The sequence below is a fragment of the Cynocephalus volans genome, chromosome 15 (assembly GCF_027409185.1).
Source record: "Cynocephalus volans isolate mCynVol1 chromosome 15, mCynVol1.pri, whole genome shotgun sequence".
Taxonomy (NCBI): domain Eukaryota; kingdom Metazoa; phylum Chordata; class Mammalia; order Dermoptera; family Cynocephalidae; genus Cynocephalus; species Cynocephalus volans.
Genome location: NC_084474.1, coordinates 67198498 through 67218295, shown reverse-complemented (window position 1 = coordinate 67218295; position 19798 = coordinate 67198498). Strand labels below are relative to the sequence as shown.

General features: G+C 35.2%; 1 protein-coding gene across 3 annotated transcripts in view; it reads left to right on the top strand.

Moving 5' to 3' along the window:
* Positions 1-19798, top strand: part of CSMD3 (CUB and Sushi multiple domains 3) — a 1171099-nt gene that overhangs the window by 723779 nt on the left and 427522 nt on the right. For all 3 annotated transcript variants that reach the window (XM_063079089.1, XM_063079088.1, XM_063079087.1), the window contains 2 exons: positions 3005-3331; positions 6302-6496. In XM_063079089.1, coding sequence (XP_062935159.1) covers positions 3005-3331; positions 6302-6496 — 522 coding nt within the window. The remainder of the gene's footprint in view (positions 1-3004; positions 3332-6301; positions 6497-19798) is intronic.

Genomic DNA, 19798 nt, shown 5'->3' with positions numbered 1-19798 from the left:
TGCATTTAATGTAAGTATTTAAACTATTGCTGGCTAAAACCAATTTTAAAAACTTCTTGAAAATCGACAAAACATTTCTTATTACTTTAAAAACAATTAAGCACAGTATCCTGATATATAATAAAAATGTAGGTAGCAATTAATAGTGTTCATATATACAAGCAATACTTAATTTTAAAATGTATTTGAAAGAGAATTTATTCAGAAAAAAATTATAGGGCTGGCTGTTTAGCTGAGTTGGTTAGAATATGATGGTAGAACACCAATGTTAAGGCTTGATAACCCCATTCTGGCCAGATGCCAATTTTTTTTTTTTACTTAAAAAAATATAAAATACATATAAATAATTGTCACATAAGTCCAAATAACTTATAAAAATAAAATTATAAAATTTAATAAGATAAGAAAATCTTATGAGAATAAAGTAGAGATAGATGCCATGTGCCTGAAATGAGAAGACATTATATTAAATATGTGAATTATACAAAAAATTGCTTTTCAGTTTTAACCAAAAACCTAGCATAGTTCATTGGGGAACTTGACCTACTATTATTTTATATAGCTAAGTAAAAAAAAAAAAAAAAAAAAAAAATAGATATGAGAATTTTATACAAGCAAAGTATTTTATGTAGATGCTAAAACAAAATATAAAGTTATAAAATTAGTGTGGTACTAACAAAAGTGTAACACCAAGTCGAAGGAAGTTACATAAAAACTGCATCTGATATAATTAAGGATTTAAAGTATGGTAGAAATGCCTATCTATCTTTCTGATAAGGGTGATTAAGGTGGTGACTTTGGTCAGCTCTTGTTCTAGGAGGGGATTATTGAGATCAAGAGTTGGCAAACTGAGTCTATGGGCCAAATCCAGCCTGCTGCCTGGATTTGTAAATACAGTTTTATTGGAACCTAACAATGCACTTTTATTTACCAATTGTCCATGGCTGCCTTCCTGTTACAATGACAGAATTAAGTAGTTGTAAAAGAGATCAGATGGCTTTCAAAGCCAAAACATTTACTACCTGCTCCTTTATAGAAAGAGTTTTTTGACCCCTAATTTAGTTCAAGGGTTAATGAATCAAATGATTACAGGATGCAGGCAGGTAGAAGAGTGTAAAAGAAACAGAAGTAAGTATATGTGCATCCATTTTGAAAGTGGTAGTGAACTGGGGTACATTAACTTTTCAAGAGAAGCTAGAACTACAAATACTGTCTTCTTTCCCTTAGATGTGAAATATGATGATTTTAAAATGTGATTTCAAATTTTGGGGGAGACAGAAGTAAAAATAATCAAATCATACACCTTTGCAATCTGGATTCAGCCCAATAGCTGTCAATTTGCAAGCCCTGGTTTTAACTGTTATAATCATTCCACACAGAAAAAAACAAATTTAAGGTACAAATATTTTTAAAATGATAAAAATTATATAGAGAGATATCTATATCTATGTCTTTATATTTTCATGGATAGGTAAAAAGATAGATATCTGACCTTAAAAGCAATATATAAAATTGCAAAGGATTATTTTTAAAACTCAAAACAAATTCTTCATACCAAAATATTATTAAAATAACAAAATAATGGGAAACAGTTGAATGAATAGCATAAACTAAGAGGTCATAATCTTAAATGATTAAGGTTCATGAGCATATAATTCCAAAAAAGAGAAAGTACAAATGTTTAATAAGCATATGAGAAATCTTCAACTTTACTAGTAGTCAAAGAAATGCAAATTAAAACGAGATGCCATTTTTTTAAGTCAAGTTAAGAAAAGTAGAATAATCATAAGATTTTATGCTGGCAGGGATGTTGTATTCTGTAATATGTTTCTGTTATATTTCAGTACAATTTGATGTAACTTTTCTAAGCAGAAATTTAGCAAAATGTTTTGAGGCTTACAGTTCATGCTCTGTGTCATTCTAATTTCTTTCTTTTTTTAAAAAAAAAATATATCCCAAGGCAATAACTAACAGCAATGAAAGCTTTCTTCAAATAGAAGATTAATGTTACTTATATTTCAAAAACATTTAAAAAAAACAATTCTAAATGTCATACAGAAGAATAGTCATATTAATTTTTTCACATTCATATAAATGAATGGGATGAGTGGTTTTAAATCAATATAAATTATGCTTAATGACTTCAAAATTCACATATTAAATATAAGGAAAATAGAATTTGGTTCAAAATTATATGAATTCAGTTTTAAAACCATACGTAATAGAAAACACTGGAAGAAAATATATCAATTTTTAACTTTGATTTTTTAAAGGTTATTTTCTTTTGTTTCTCTATCCTTTTCCTGCTTTCCAAATAATCGATATGAAGCTTTAAATCAGATGTTTTTAAAAACAAACAAACAAACAAAAAAAAATGCGGAGGAGGACGATTCCATTTTAGTAGTGTTAGATCTCCAGTTTAGCTGTTCATTAAGTGTTAGCCACCAGTAATGTCTATTATAAAAATTAATTCATCTCCTTAACTCGTGTCATAAACTATCAGAACACCTCATGGCCATGTTAAGAATGAAACTCACCTAGTCAACACTTCTACCCTGAGTTTTCTCTGAGCTACAGGATCCTAATTTTGTTAATATCCACATAACGTTTTTTGTTTTCAATCAGTTCATGAGCCTTATTACTTTCAAAGGGAACCTCTATGCTTTTCTCCGATATATTTCTTTAAGCACAGAAACTAAAACTTTTCATCGCACTGTAATACAACATGATAAATGTGTGTGTGTGGGGGGGAATCCTGCTATTCCTTCAATTATATTTTTGTACATATTTAAGTATATCGTCTTAAGTTCATCCAAAGTGCTAGTTGTCTTTTCTAATACGCAGAAATGGTCACATTTTCTTTCAGTTTTATAAGATAATTTACATCGCTGAATATTATTTTATCAAACTGCTAATTGATTATCATCATTGCGGAATATGACAAAATAAGGTAAAATATTACTTTTGAAAATTTACGTATTTTATAATCTTTCTATTTCATCAGTTCCTTGCCTCTCTAACTTCACTGCACCCATGGGAACAGTTCTTTCTCCTGATTACCCAGAAGGGTATGGAAATAATTTAAATTGCATCTGGACAATAATCTCTGATCCAGGGAGCAGGATACATCTTTCTTTCAATGACTTTGATCTGGAATCCCAGTTTGACTTCCTCGCTGTTAAAGATGGTGACTCTCCAGACTCCCCAATTCTTGGAACCTTTACTGGGGCTGAGGTGCCCTCTCATCTTACAAGTAACAGTCATATACTGCGATTAGAATTTCAAGCTGACCATTCCATGTCAGGACGTGGCTTTAACATCACCTACAACAGTAAGTTATTTTTTATGTGTTTTTCTATATAATATATTTATACAAATTAGAGCTGGAAAGGGATCATGCAAGCCTGTTTTCTTGTTTCGCAGATAAGGAAACTTGAGCAAGCCATAGACGTGTTTGTGGCAAGGACGGTCATTTATCCTTGATTTTCAACTTTCATATTCATTTTACTCTCTATTGTGTCATTTCTCTTTGTGAGAGGCTTCGTATTAAAGAAATATGTTTCAAATATCATTATTATATAAGCCCAAATATTAGCTTATTATATTAAATCAGTATAAACTCAAACCTACTATACATCAATACTTTGCTCTGTTATTTTCATGCAAGCATAAAAGGGAAATAGATATTTCCTTCAAGCCAACAGAAGACTAAACAAATAATGACAGCACAGAGTCATAATTCCAAAGAAAAAAGCCACAAGGATACAGAAGCATCACAGTGAAGAAGATCGTTATCTTTGGGGCAGTGAACTGACTTAGCAAAGCCACTATGGGGAAAAAATACCTTAGTGATTAAGAACATCAGTTTTAAAGTTAAACCATACAACTTCAGATCTTGGCTTTGGTGCGTTTTTATTTTTTATAACAGAGCCACAGTGTCTACATCAGTAAAAATACATTGGGTTGTTGTAAGGAAAAAATTAGGAGATGCGTACCATAGACTCATGGTACCGAGTAAATGCTCAATAAACATTAGCTACTATTTTTTTTGCTAGCTTTTGAACTATTACCTGGACGTATTACGTTGTTGTGTTATATTTCTCTAGATTTGTGATGGCTTTGGTGTTTTTTAGCTATTGTCTATCACCCATATTCTTTTTTTCAAAAGGTTGAATATTTCATATTTCAGCCTTTTCATATTTCAAAAGATTGAATATTATTTATCCAAAAAATGCTTATAACTGTAGCAAAAAGATGAATCACAGAAAGAAGAACAAATCTTACTGGGTTAATTTACATACTAGTACTTCTGTTTGCAAAAGTTCTATCCGAAGCCATAGAATACTAATGATTTTTATCACTTTTCCTTGAAGCTTCCATCCTCTGTCAGATATTGACTAACATTAATGGTTAATATTTGTGTCATAGAACAATAGGATTTGATTTCAAGTCCTTTGTTAAAAAGAAGTTCCACCGTTGCTCCACTCTTGCCTATTCAATGCTGAGCTTAGGCAATTAGTAACAAAGAACAGTTATTGTCTTTTCAAAGTGACACTAGTGGTGAATACTGTTACTAATAAGTTGTCAACATGTAATTGCACATCATTAAAGATAAATTAGATGTGACATGTGTCATAGAGACTTGCTGTATAAAATGGCTGCTTTATCTGAAAATCCATTTGAAATATTTTATGTATGTGTATAAAGATAGATATTTATATGCATCTATTTATTTACATTTTTACTTTGTCTTAACTGCATAATATTTTTAACATTAATGAATATGGTAACTTCAGGGTATTATGTAGATATGCTTCTGTGTTTCTTGTTCTGTTTGTATAGTAAATAATTTAATTGATCATATGCAAATTCTTATATTTAATGCTTACTACTGAGATTTATTTTTTCTGAAAAAATATCAGTCAAACACTATATGAGGGTACTTCAAAATGTCATAGAGAGATTTGTACTATTTTTTAATTCTATTTTTTCCATGACCTTTTAAAAGTACTCCTGTATATTGGAGCAAACAAGCTTCATCAAAATTGAGTTTTTTTTTTTTTTAAGAACAAGAAAAAGTAATGATTATAAATAAACGTACCTACAAAACATATTGTATGTATTTTAGAATTTACCTTAATATTCTTTTTTACTGCTTAACTTAAAAATGAGAATGGATAATAAAATTATGCAATTTATGAATATCACCCAAGTGATTAGTAAGAAAATTTAAAATAACTATATGTATTCATGAAGTATGAATACAAAATTAAATTGTAAACACCTCATAAAATATATTTTACATGTTTAGACTTTGCTACTTTAAATATTCTTCTGTTTACATTTGGTCATGCAGGTATTCTGAATAAAGTGAAAAATTTGGGTGGTTCATGTAATCTATAATCTATGAAAAATAAAATAAACACATTGTTATTACTCTTCTACTGTTTGCTGTGACTGGATTAAATATACACAGTAGGAGACACAAGATAAAATAAGATAGTGGCCCTTAGCTCAAGAACTCACATTCTCCTGAAAGATGAGACAGACAACCCAAGATACAGCAGGTTGTTGAGAAAAAAGTGATAGCCAGGCTGGGGGATACATTTCCATCCTATCAATTCCTATTTCTATGACCTGAAGCAACCTACTTAACTTTTTCTGAGTCTAACATTACTCTTTACAGTAGATGGTGATATTTTCCTCATTAGGCTGTTCTAAATGTTAAATCAGATAGTAAGATATCACAATGCCTAGAACATAATAATTGCAAAAGAGTTAATTCTCTTCTCTTTTCCTAGATAGCAGAAAGCAAATGTCATGGAAAATTATAAAGTAATTGAAAGACTTTCACACTAGATTGAAACATTTCATTTTAATTCTCACAATGAAATTATCTCTTCATTCCCAATAGAGTGAATCAGAAGAAAAGTTTCCAGGGAGATAGAGTTAACTTGCTCTGTATTCATTTTAACTGGAATTCTTACCAGCTTATATTGGAAATTTTTGCATAGGCTAAGCCTAATGATCTCCAAAAATAAGCAGAAACAATTCTATTTTTAAATTTGATAATGTTAAAGTGTAATTAATATTTTAAAGAAATCACACCCATTACATCTCTCAGTCAAACATGTACAGTCAGAGGAGAGCCTCCAAATTTTTAAAATATAAATAAACAAAAAGCTTCTCTGGAATTAAACACATCTAAACCTCACTTTTTCTCATCCAAAACATGAAAGACTCTCTCTCCTGTGCTCATGCTACCTGTTTGTGTGTTTTTGTTTGTTTGTCAATGCTAAAGCATTTGGACATAATGAATGCCCTGATCCTGGAATACCAATCAATGCACGACGGTTTGGGGACAACTTTCAATTAGGAAGTTCAATTTCGGTTATTTGTGAAGAAGGATTCATTAAAACCCAGGGAACAGAAACGATTACATGTATCCTTATGGATGGAAAAGTAATGTGGAGCGGACCAATTCCAAGATGTGGAGGTGAGTGTGAAATACAACCCCATCATCATTATGCACTAGAAACCATAACAGGAGAAGCATTGATCTACTAGGACTTTTGTAATCTTTATCTTGAAATATTAGCTAGCATTACACATAATATGTATATAGTTAATTTTTCATGTTAAAATTATTTTTTTTTATGCCCTTTTGAAAAGAGCTCTTGGGCTTGCCGGTTTGCTCAGTTGGTTAGAGCTTGGTGTTATAACACCAAGGTCAAAGGTTTGGATCTCCATTCAGGCCAGCTGCAAAAAATAAATAAATAGATAGATAAATAAATAGAGCTCTTTCATTTTGTTTTGTTTTGTTTTGTTTTGTTTTGTTTTTTGGTGGCTGACCAGAACGGGGATCAGAACCCTTGACCTTGCTGTTATCAGCACCATGCTCTAACCAAGTGAGATAACCAATAACCAGCCAGCCCGAAAAGAGCTCTTACTAAATGATGTACGTTAATAAATGGTAAATATGGGTTGCATGTGTAAAATCTTTAGCACACTTCATAGTTACAGTTTAGTTTACAGTTTCCATTTATATTTTTCTTGGCATTTTAGTGATTCATGGTACACATTTATTTAATTTTTTACACATTTAAAATTTTATTTTAATTTTGCCTACAAAAATTACACATTGTTTGCTAAATTTATTTTTAATGTTTATTTTCTCCATAAAATATAGCCAAGAAATTTCAGGACAATACATATATGTGTGATATGTATACAATGTTTGGAAATATATATTTTTATATATATACACTCAGATAAAATCTCAAATTTTGTTGGTAGGAAGGAAGGTTAATTCTACTTAAAAATGCAACATATGAATTATGTAGTGTATCAATTTAGAATCTACGGAAATGTAAGGGGAGGGGCATTATTTAGAATTGCCACAGTAGGAATGACATTCTAAATTCTAATTTCTCCTTCTACTCCAGTATCTAAGAATACATATCTATTTCTGTAAAAGCACACAGTTGAACTTTTACTAAGAAATAAATAAAGTAGAACCATGAAACACCCTTTAGTTGATCACACATAATAATTGGGGGATCATTTTTTTAAAAATAGTTTCTTCTTGCTTCCCCAGTTTTTCTGCTTACCTGTGCTCAAACTGACAGTGGAAACTTTTGTTATCTCAATTTCTAACTGATAAATCGAGAATTTTTAATATATAGATGCTTCTTGACTTATGATGGGATTATGCCCCAATAAAGTTGAAATATTCTGAGTTGAAGATATTCTTAGTTGAAAATGTATTTAATACACCTACACTACTGAACATCATAGCCTAGCCTACCTTAAACATGCTTAGAACTCCTACATTAGCCTACAGTTGTGCAAAATCATCCAACACAAAGCTCATTTTTAAACAGTGTTGAATATCTCATGTAATTTATTAAAAACTGTACCAAAAGTGAAAAACAATGGTTGTATGAGTACTTAAAGTATACGGTTTCTACTGAATGCACATAGTTTTCATACCACTTGTAGAGTCAAAAAATCTTAACTTGAGCCACTGAAAACCAGGGACCATCTGTACAGTTTTTCTAAAGTATAGCGAACGTAATTATAGAATACAAACATTACCTATAAATTGGTGACTTTCATTAGATTGAATATTTTCATAACGTCTCATAATGAAGTAATCCCAGAGCAGGTAACTATGTTTTCTTGGTGGCCCCTTTTGTTAGTACCTCCCTCCTCCTGACTTCTCATCACTTTCTCATTTGTAATATCAGGGGGCACAACTAGACGACTTTAATGTTCTTTTCGAAACTTCAAATGTTATGAATTCAGTAGGGGTTCCTCTGACAATAATTACAACAATGAGAATTTTTTTAAAATAATAATAATAATAATGGAGTTGCACTATAAAGAACTGAAATAAAAAGAGAAAAAAGAAAAGTAATGTTCAATTTTTCCATCATACTTTGTGCCTGGGCCCATTTATTCTTTTAACATAGTTCTTGACCCAGACTTGGGAAACCAGTCAGGAAAGCCTATATTCGTATTTGAAAGAAAAGTAGGAGATAGGAGAAAAGTTTGTTTCAGACAGAAGGAACAGCACGAGTTCAGTGTGACTAGAGTGGAGGACAGAGACACATGGGTCTGATGAATGGCTGGAGGGGTCCAGAGCATTTTTAAATGCTTTGCAAATAACATTAAGTAGTTTCAAAGTTATCCCATGGCTGGTGGGGAGCCATTTCAGCTGGGAAGTGACATATGAGCCTCTCTCTCCTCTGCACTGGAAGTTGTTTTCAATCTCAGTGGACAGACACAGAGACTACCTCCAGGTAATTGTTGAATTTCCTCGCTTGCCTAACTTGGGTGTTGGTTTTGGAGCTGCCTGATGCCTAGCTGCATGCAGAGATAAAAATGAGCCTGATATCAACAGATAATTTTATGAATCACTGCTTAGTTAGAAGGAGCAATTTTTCAGTGAGATTTTTCTACTGTCTGAGAAAAATGAATGGTATTTAACTTTTAAAAATAAGTAAGACAAAATATTCAGAACTCTAATGTGGTAGGCACAGGCCGGTAGGCCCTCCAAACATCCCAAAGAGAACTTTTAGGAAGTTTCTAAAGAAAAGGAAAATGTGTGTCATTGAGTAAAATGACATGCAGTTGGCTTACCTAGCTGTTTGTGGATTCAGTACCAATGTGGGCGCATCACTAAGGATGACTTTGGAGCCAAGGAAGGCAAGATCAGAGTGGGCCAGAAGCAATCTTAGAGTGGCACGCTCCAGGTTACCCACAGTGTCCCAGGCCACGCTGAGCCAGTTCCTACCCAACAAAGCAGACTGCAGTCCATTCCTGTTATAACTAACTTGAGTGGATTTGATTTCTTAGACTCTAATTAAGGTTTGTATTGATTTCCTTTAGTTTTGCCTCAGTTCTACTAGGGAACAACAACGAAAGCCTGAGTCTAGCTGAGCAAAGCTTATTTTTCTTTTCCTAAATTTTTTTCAATCTTCCCCCTCTTCCTACCAATCCTCAAGCTGTCACACAGCCACTCCCACTTACATAGAGAACTGTGGTGGGAGCCCTCTCTGCCTGTTCTCTAAACATTCCATATTTTGATAAAATAATTTTGCTCATTATTTCTCATAGTTCATCTTTTAGGACACTATCACAGCCTCTAACACATGCTTAATACTTTCTCTAAAACTTTTTTATTATCTTTATATTAAACATTTCATTTAGAAGAAATTTTTAAATGTGCACATTTACATGGTCTGATTAATAGATTAATCCAACTAACTCTCTACATGTGTTTTATTCGCTTCACACAAAACACTGGCAAATTAGTGATCCACTCCTGGTAATCAGTCCTCAATCCTAAAACTGTAGAAAATCTTTGAGAAAAGTGAAAGGAAACTTTTCATCCACCATAGTTGTTAAATAAGGATTGTCAGATCAAAAGGAAGAAATGATATCATAATGTGTTCCCATTCTGTGATCTCACAGCTGAATTTAGATTCACTTTAGATAGCTTAAATACAATTGTTGTACAGAATTGGGTTATACATTTTATATACTGACCTGAAGTTCAACACTGATGCATTAACTAAGGACAGATTTGGGCTATCTGAAAATTTGAACTTCTTTCTCTAGAACGGGCTGATTCAATCTCACCATGAGGAAGAAAGATTAGATGCCTTTTAAAACCTTGCGATCTTTCAGTTCTGCTAATGGAAAACACAATGCATTAGTTACTGCAGTCAGCATTGAAGTTATTTCACTTTGAATCCCACAAACTGTCATCTTAACTCAGTTTAATGACAGTCGGTGACTCCTCCACCCACACTGAGAGTACAACCTGAATGTGACTGGGTTTATCTGCAGCCAGTCTCTGCATGTGTCTCCTTCAAAGAAACATCCTAAAGCCATGAAGAATATTGCAGATGATTATTGTAGATCCCTTTAATGGGCGGGCATAGGGACTTTCATAATGTGTCACATAGAAAACTTCTTAACAATCCTCTACCTCTCTCTCTGCCAAAATTTCCCACTCACAGAAGCTGCTTAAACAGTTTTCCCTCTCTTGCCCTGCACTACCCTCACAGCCCTGCTGCCCCCACATTCGCTCATTTTTCTGTTCTGCACAGTCCACAACCCCCATTGGCTATCTGTGAACCTCCTCACTAAGTTTAGCCCTCCTAAAATTCAGTTTCCTCATAAGAAACTTCTCCCTTGGAATTTTCTTCCCAAACCCTAAACCTACATTTTTGTTCCTGTAGTATGATCAAAATTCCTTTCTGGGGCCTCTGAAAGCATTTGCTAGGCTCATCTATATCAGGTCCTTTAAAGTCTCTTCTACCAGTGTTAAGTGCTAAGAAATTTGGAAAAGGGAAAAGTTCATGACATAATTATATTTTCATTTCTCTCTTCATCTAAGCATGTGTGTTTGCGTCTCCTGAAACATACGTAAGATAATGCTTTTATTTATTTATTTATTTCAAGGGAGCACTGGGCCACTAGATTTTCTTTACTATGCTAAGCAGTGCAAACTGGAGCCATCCTTGACCCTCAAATCCTAGAAACTTTAATCAACCAGTAAAATCCCAGAGGATGTCTAGTCACCGGAATTTTCCTTGTGACCAATACTATTACACAGAAGGCAAATGTTAGGGTTTAATATTTGACTCATCAGAAAGATTACCTGTTGAGCTTTGGGAGACCCATCTGAGGGCCAACTCCAAGAGGCCAGCCAAGAAGGCCAGCTGCCTCATCATTCATACTTCAAATAATCTGAGCATCATTATATCATTATCATCATCTGGCCTTCTTTCTTAAATACAGCCATAATTAACTTTTTTTTCTCCGCTCTGATTTGCTTCATCAGATTCATGAGACCCCCTTTGTATTGGGGATTTAGTCTGTGATTATTTGGTAAATTGTCTATAAGTCACTCTCCATGAACTTGTTGCAGGTGCTTCTCATCTTCCAATCTTTTTATACATCGGTGGATATCTTGCTTTTAACCTTTTCTATGAGTTTGATACATAGCCAGAACATTTCTTTCCAACATTTGCACTCTGTTGAACTTCATCTGGGTATTTATGTCCTCCGTGATGGCTAATCCAACTGCCACGAGATGGCGGTAGTGATGGATCGGAATTCACAAATAGCACCTAATGCCCAAGGCAGTATGAATCATGACCTCAAATGCTTACAGGAGCAAGGAAATAATGGCAATGAACTAGGTAGGCTAGATGAAACAGGTTATCCTTTTACGGGTCAGGTGGGTTTTCCCACGTTTTACAGAGACATGGTTCCAGATAAATATCTCTCTGCTTAATAACACCAACACCAATAATAATAAGCAAAACAAGAATGACATTATTGACAACTGACAACAGTGTTTCCATTCTCTTATACAGTCCTTTCATCAACATTAGAAAATGGCAGCTTCCTAGATAGAAATGTCTTGAACCCATAGTGGAAATCCAAGATCAGTAATGAATCCCTCAGGGCGTGTTCAGAAGCCATATGTCGTCCACCAACCTCTCTCTCTTCTCAAAAAGCACAATATATCTCAAGAAATTCGGCATCTTTTGGACCTACTTAAGCACCATTTTCCAGAGTAGTTATTTCATAAAGAAGTTTCTTGAGTTCCTCCTTTTTTTGAAGTTGTGTAACACTGCTTAAGTCCATTCCTCTAGCACCTAGAGTCTAGCTGAAACATTCTATCTTAAATTGTGCATTCTCTGCTAAATCGTTATTCAAATAATAGTCTTTACAATGTCCTTTTCCCTTTCTGTTAATGATATTTTGTTCATGTTTATTATTTTTTAACCATTTGGCACTAGAATTTTGCTAACAATTTACTTGCTAATATAGCTCAATTGTCTAGTATGATTTGATTCAGGCAGACTCAGGAACTGTTACTAAGTATTCAAGAAGCACTGATAAATGACAGATTTTTACTTTGATTTTCTTTAAGTTGGATGCGAAACTTCTATACAGTGTTTTCACTTTCATTTGTCTCCAGGAATTGTTTAATTTCCGTTTTGATTTTTTTTTTGAACCATTCATTGTTTAGGAGCATATTGTAAAATTTCCAGTGTTCCTTTTGTTGTTGATTTCTAGTTTTACTCTGTTGTGGTCAGAAGATAGTTGATAGAATTTCAGTTTTTTTAAACTTGTTGAGACTTGTTTTGTGACCTAACATAAGGTCTGTTCTAGAGAATGTTCCATGTGTTGCTGCAAAGAATGTGTATTCTGCAACTGTTGGATAAAATGTTCTGTAAATGTCCATGAGATCCAATCAGCCTAGAGTACAGATTAGTTCTGATGTTTCTAGGCTAATTTTCTGTCTGGATGGTATGTCCTTTGCTGAAAGTGGAGTACCAGAGTTCTTAACTACTATTGTATTGGACTCTATCTCTCCCAGTAGGTGTGATAATAATTGCTTTATATATCTTAGTGCTCTGTTGTTGAGTGTGTACACATTTAGAATTGTTATATCCTCTTGTTGAATTGATCTCTTTATCATCATATAATGACCTTCCTTATCTTTTTTTTTTTTTTTTCTTTCCTTGGCTATAAGTCTATTTTATCTGATATGAATATAGCTGTTCCTCCTCTTTTTTGGCTTCCATTTGCATGAAATATCTTCTCCATCCCTTTACTTTGAGACAATGTATGTCTTTATAGAGGAAGTGAGTTTCTTTTGTATGTGCGTGTGTGTATGTTCTAACCACACTGAATTTATTTTATTTTTTTTATTAGGAATTATTATTTATTTTTATTTTAATTTAAAAAAAATTTTTATTGAATCATAATTGATTATACATATTTTGGGGATTCAATGTCAACATGTTGATCAAATCAATATTGCTAGTATATTTATTGTTACAAATTGTACTTATTCTTTATGCCCCTTGGCTGATTTCTCCCTATTCCCCTCTCTGCCACCACTGATAACCCCAGATTTCTTCTCTCCCTCTGAAAGAGTAATGGTTATTCTGTTGATTTGTTGCCTAGATGATCTGTCCAATGCTGAAAGGTGTGTTCAGGTCCCCCAATATTATCATAGAGTAAATGCTCCTTCTGTCACTCTGGAATGGGCTTTGTGAAGAGAGACATTCCATTCTTTTCTTTGGTCTGTGCTGGTGACTCTCCTTGTGTCAACACTCCAGTGGCAGGCAGACCATCTGCGTAGCAGTTGTGATGTCTAGCCACTTTCATGGCAGCTGTGATTACCGTGGTGGCTGTGGTGGGCTACCCCCATGGAGATGATGTTTTTGGCATGCTTCTTGGTGCCGGTGGTGTGCCTAGTTGTGGGTGGGGTTCTGGTCCCTGGCTCGATGCCCTGGGTGGGTCCCTAAGGTGCTGGTAGTGTGCCTGGTTGTGGGCAAGGGGTACTGTCCCAGCTTGATGCCCTAGGCCCCTGGGCGGGTCCCTGAGGTGCTGGTGGTGTGCCTGGATGTGGGTGGGGGTCCAGTCCTCGGCTACAAGCTTTAGGTCCCTGGGTGCACCCCGAGGTGCTGGCAGTGTGCATAGTTGTGGGTGTGTGGTTTGATCCCTGGCTCCATGTCTCAGGTCCTGTGGTGGGCCCTGAGGCACTGGTGGTGCCTCGATTGTCTAGTATGATTTGATTCAGGCAGACTCAGGAACTGTTACTAAGTATTCAAGAAGCACTGATAAATGACAGATTTTTACTTTGATTTTCTTTAAGTTGGATGCAAAACCTTTATACAGTGTTTTCATTTTCATTTAATTTTTTGTCCTTTGCTTACTTTTAAAATGGGGGAACTTCCTGTGAGAACCAGTACTTGAGCTCTGTGTTTGAGCTAAATTGCTGTTTTGCTGCTATATCCCTAGGGAAGATTTTTTGTGCATTTCAGGGTTTAATGGTTGACCTTAGAGATACTTCTAGCTCTCCAGAGACCCAGTGCACCTGGGTTGTGTAGAAACTCTGATCTGGGCCTGAGTCTTTTCATCAAACTGCACTCTATGCAATTCTGCATTCCCAACCAGTCTCATCTGAGTGGTCCTGTGCTGATTGTGGGGTGGATCGGCTGTCCTTGCTGTGTCCCATTGTTCTCCTGGTGGACCTGTCTCCCTCACCACCTGTTTCTTCCACTGCCCATGCTTCAAACACTTCCCATGGGACAGGCCCTGTTCCAGTCCCTTGCTGTGACTCACTGGCCTCTGAATGGCTCCCCTTTTGTAGCTGCTCTGGCCCCTCACTCCTGAGTGGGTCCACTGGAAACCTATTAGTGGTCTTGCTGTCCCAGGGGCCACCAAGGCCAGCTTCTCCCCTGATGCCTCCAAGCAACTCCATCCAAATGGCATAGCTGCAGCTTCTGCTGGGTCCTGCTCCATGCGCTCAGCAGCTCCAGCCTTAAAGCAGCTGTGGCCTGAAATGCTCCAAGTAGTTTTTACTTTCTCTCGTCATGGTTTCTTCCTCTTCATGGACTCTGCAGGTCTCTCCTCCTCTTCCCCTGAGCTCCAACGGCCCCAGCTTGGCTGTTGTTACATTTGTACAGTTGTAAATTGATTGATTTGTATGAGAGAGTGACGCTGGGGACCGTCTATTCTGCCATCCTGACGAGAACTCCAGAAGTGAGTTTCTTATAAGCAGCGTATTGTTGGTTTTTGTTTTATAATCCATTGAGCCACTTTGTGTCTTTTAATTGAGGAACTTAATTCACTTACATTTAGTTGTTATTTATATAGAGAGCTGTTATTGATATTTATATACTTGCTACTGCCATTTTGTTATATTTTTTCAGGTTGCTTTGTAGATCTTTTTTTTTTTTTTCTTTTTTCTGGTCTTACTGTCTTTGTGGTTCAGTGTTTTTTTCTAGCAGTATATTTTAATTTCTTGCTATTTAATTTTAGTATGTCTCAAGTTTTTGTGTTATGGTTATCATGAGTCTCACAAAATACACATTATAGTTATAAAAGATTATTTTAGATTAACAACTTAACTTCAACATCTAAGACAAAAGAAAAAAAACAGAGCCAACTCTATGCTAGGACATCATTCCCGCCCCCCACACAATGCTTTTTGACATTTTGTTGTTTCAAATTACATCTTTTAATATTCCCTATCTCTTACATAGCTGCTGTGTTTGTTATTTCCTTGTTAGGTTTGTCCTTTAGTCTTCATACTAAAGATGTATGTGATTTATTCACCATCCTTACTACATTGGAGTATTCTGAGGTTGTCTGTGTACTTACTTTACCAGTGAGTTTTGTACCTCTGAATGTTTTGGGTTTTTTTTCTATCTTTTTGTTTGTTGTTTTTGGTTTTATTGATTTACTTTTTAAATTTTCTTCTCTCTCTCTCTCTCTCCCTGCCTCCCTCCCTCTTTTCTTTTTTGCTATTCTTTCAGATTGAAAATTCCCTTTAGCATTTATTGTAAGGCAGGTCTGCTATTGATGTATTCCCTTATTTTTTGTTTGTCAGGGAAAGACTTTATTTTCCTTTATACTTGAAAATTAGTTTGGCTGGCTACAAAATTCTTCACTGACAGCATTTTTCCTTTAGCAATTTGAATACACCATCCATTCTCTTCTAGCCTGTTCAGTTTTTACTGAGAAGTCCCCTGAGAGACATATTGGGGCTCCATTAAATGTTATGTGTATATTTTCTCTCACTACTTTCAGTATTCTCTCATTGCTTGTGGTTTTTAATAATTTGATTATATTCCTTGGGGTGTTCCTCTTTGGATTGAATTTGATTGGTGATCTCTGAGCTTCCAGTACCTAGATACTATCATCTTTCTTGATATTTGAAAATTTTTCAGTCATTATTTCTTTAAAGATGTTTTGTAGGTCTCTATCTTTTTTGTTTCATTCTAGTATGCCAATTATGCAGAGGTTATTTTGCTTGAGGGATTCCCATAATTGCTGCATTTCTTTTTCATTTTTCCTTATTTTCTTTTCTTTTTGCTCCCATGATTCAATGATTTCATAAGTCCCACATTTGAGCTCACTAATTCTTTCCTCTGATCAAGTCTGCTGTTGCAGCTTTCTATTGAGTTTTTCCTTTCAGATAATGTATTCTTTATTTCTAGAATTTCTGTTTTTTTTAATCAATTCTATTTCTCTTCATGTTTCTTGTTCTCCTCCTGAGTTATTTTCCAAGTATCATTTAATTTTCTATCTGTATTTTTTTGTGACTCCATAAACATCCTTAACAGGCTATTCTGAATTCCTTGTAAGACATTTCATAAATTCACTGTTCCTTGGGATCCATTGCTGGTAATTTGTTTCCTTTGGTGGTATCATATTTCTCTGTTCTTTCTCAATCTTTTTATCTTTATGTTAATGCCTGGCCATTTGAGGAAATGGCTTCCTCTTCTAGGTTTTATAGGTGTTCTTTGGTGGTATTAGACCTTTACTAGTTAATATCAGCATTTTGTCTCTGGTCTGTGGGATTTTTTGTTTGTTTGTTTGTTTGTTTTCCATACTGTGATGATTAATAGTAACCACCACCACTTAAACTCTACACTAGAACTGATTTGCTGTCCTATAGTTAATTCCCAATTTGGGGGAAGCTTCCAAATTGGGGAACTGGGACTTGAGCTCTGTACTTGAGCTAAATTGCTGTTTTGCTGCTGTTTCTCAAACTGGGGAAATCTTTCTGTGTGTAGATCATATTTTAATTATCAGCCTTTTAGTCACTTCTGGATCTTGTGAGGTTACCACAAACACAACTGGACTGTGTGGAAATTCCAGCCCAGGACTAAGTCTTTCTCACAAATTGCACCTTTTGCAGTTCTATTGCCCTGACTGGTCTCCACTGATCTAAAAGCAGATCAGTTGCCTGTGCTGCACCCCTGGTGGTTCAACCACCCCACTTCCCTGGTACTCTAGAAGCTTCCTTTGGGACAGGACATGTATGAGTCCCTTGTGAAGACTCACCAACCTCTGGGGTGTTCCATCCTCCCCTCTGTGGCTCCTCACTATTATGTTCATCCAGGCGAAGCTTGCTAGTAGCTTCGCTCTCCTGGGAAATGGGATGGTGCACCCTGAAGCACCCTTCTCTCCTGAAGATTCCAAGTAGCTTCATGCAAAGGTTATTGCTGTGGATTGTTAATCTCTTGGTAACTGCTCTGTGTGCTTCCAGCTGCTGCTTGCCTTGTACCATGCCAGCCCTGTAAGCAGCCAGGGCTTGGAATGGTTAGAGTGATCCCTCCTCCCTCTTGCCATAGCCATGCACACCTTCGTGAACTCCACAGGTCTCTCCTACTCTTTCCCTGAGCTCCAGTGATCTCAAGATGGCAGTTTTTAATAATTGTTTAATATTAATAGTTGTAAGTTGATATTAATATTAATATTAACAGTTGTAAGTTGATCAGTGGTGGGAGGAGCCACACTGCATATCATCTATTCTGCCATCTATATGTCATCATTCCAAATTTTGCACAGTTAAATAGACAGAAAATGTTTTCAAATATCTTCCCCACCATTCAACGTAGCTGTTACATGTAAAACTTATCATCATCATTATCATTTCTCTTCTCCTCTCTTTCCCTATATTTACACACACAGTTCTCTCATCACTAAGCTTTTCTTCTCTCCCCTACTATTTTCTCTTTCCCAGTTCCAGTATACAGGTGTACTTTTGCTCACTTGTATTCAGCCTCTCTGCCCCATATGTAACACTCACATTAAAAGAAGACCCACTCTACTATACTCTGACACCAGGAAAGATTGGTTCCTCCCTTTCTAATGGTTTTCAGTTGAAATTCTGTCTTGTTGGAAGCTTGGTAAACACATTTTCTACTTTATACAAAAATAAGCATTTCCCTGTACCAGCCAGCCACCAAAAACAACAAAAAAATCTTGTTTAAAAAAGAGATAATTTTTTTTTGCATATCTTTTCAAATTACTCTGTGAGTTGCATTTCTTCTATATAAATGTTTACTTTTATGCTTGCCTGTACCTGTAATAAACCAGCCAACACATCCCAAAAGAACTTGAAAGAGATACAATGTCATGAGACTTAGGATAAAACAAGAAAGTTCTTTTTCTAAGTGTCAAGCAGTGAGCACTAAGTCATCTAGAATTATCTGTTTTAAACATAAAGACAATTGGACATAAATTAAGTCTTCTATCTCTATTGCAGCCACAGAAGGAAACAGTTCCTGAGTATGAGAATTTATTATTCACTGATCAATGCCATTTTTTTAAAAAAGAAATGCTATTGAACTATATTCATGTAGACTAAAAGATCAGAAGTTTATTTGCAGACCAAGAAAGAGAGTTGGGTTAAAATGTAGTTATTGTTTAGTTATAAAATTTGAAATCCATGTTATTACTTTTTAAGATCAAATTTTTCTCAATAGTTTCAAGGTATAAAATTATTTCACTGTTCATGGAAAAATAAGTTAGACAAGTCTAAAAATTATATATTTTATTAAATTTAATTTTAGTAAATATACTACTCAGGCTCATTTAGTAATCTCTTCCTGGCTTCTCTTCATCTCTGTGATCTCTGTTTGAGTGTCCCAGAGCTAGATCTTGAATATTTTCTCCACTCTATTTCATTCATTCTGTTCATGATTTTCATCCAGTTTCTAACTTTAAATAACATATATATGCTGCTGTCTCTCAAATGTACAACTCCAGACTAGTTCTCTACCCTGATTTCCAGACTCATATATTCAACTTCCTACTCAATATCTCTACTTAGATGTTTAATAGGCATTGCAAACTTAACCTGTCCAAAACTGATCTGGTCTCCCCCAGTTCACTCCAAACCAATGACTGTCACAGAGTTTCTGCATCATTATTAATAACAACTTCATTGTTTCCATAACTCAGGCCGGAACTCTGAGTCATTCCTTACTCCTGTCTTTCTATCAAAACCATGCACAATGCATCAGAAAAAAAAAAAAGGTTCGTTCTACCTTTGAAATATGTTCAGAACCCAACAACTTCTTACTGTCTCTACCGCTGACATTCTGATCCAGCAACCATTTTCTCTGGCTTTAATTACTGCAAAATCCTCCTGTTTGGTCTCACTGCTTCTGCCCTTTTTCCTGTGCAGTTCTATTCTCAACATAGCAGCCAAAGTGCTATACCACTCTTCTCTAAAAAGACTTGGTCCCAGTAGTATTCCCCTAAGTAGTACCTTGCCTTTCCCTCCCAAATCTCATGCAGATGCTGTGATGTGTAATTTAAATTTAGAAATGGCTTATATTTCAGTTCACCTGTGCTTACCCATTAGTTTCTTCATAATCATTTCTCCTCTGGGTGTCAGAAGGCTCTGATGCATATATGCTAACTTCTTCTGTCTTCCTTTTTACCTGGCTCTCTGCCT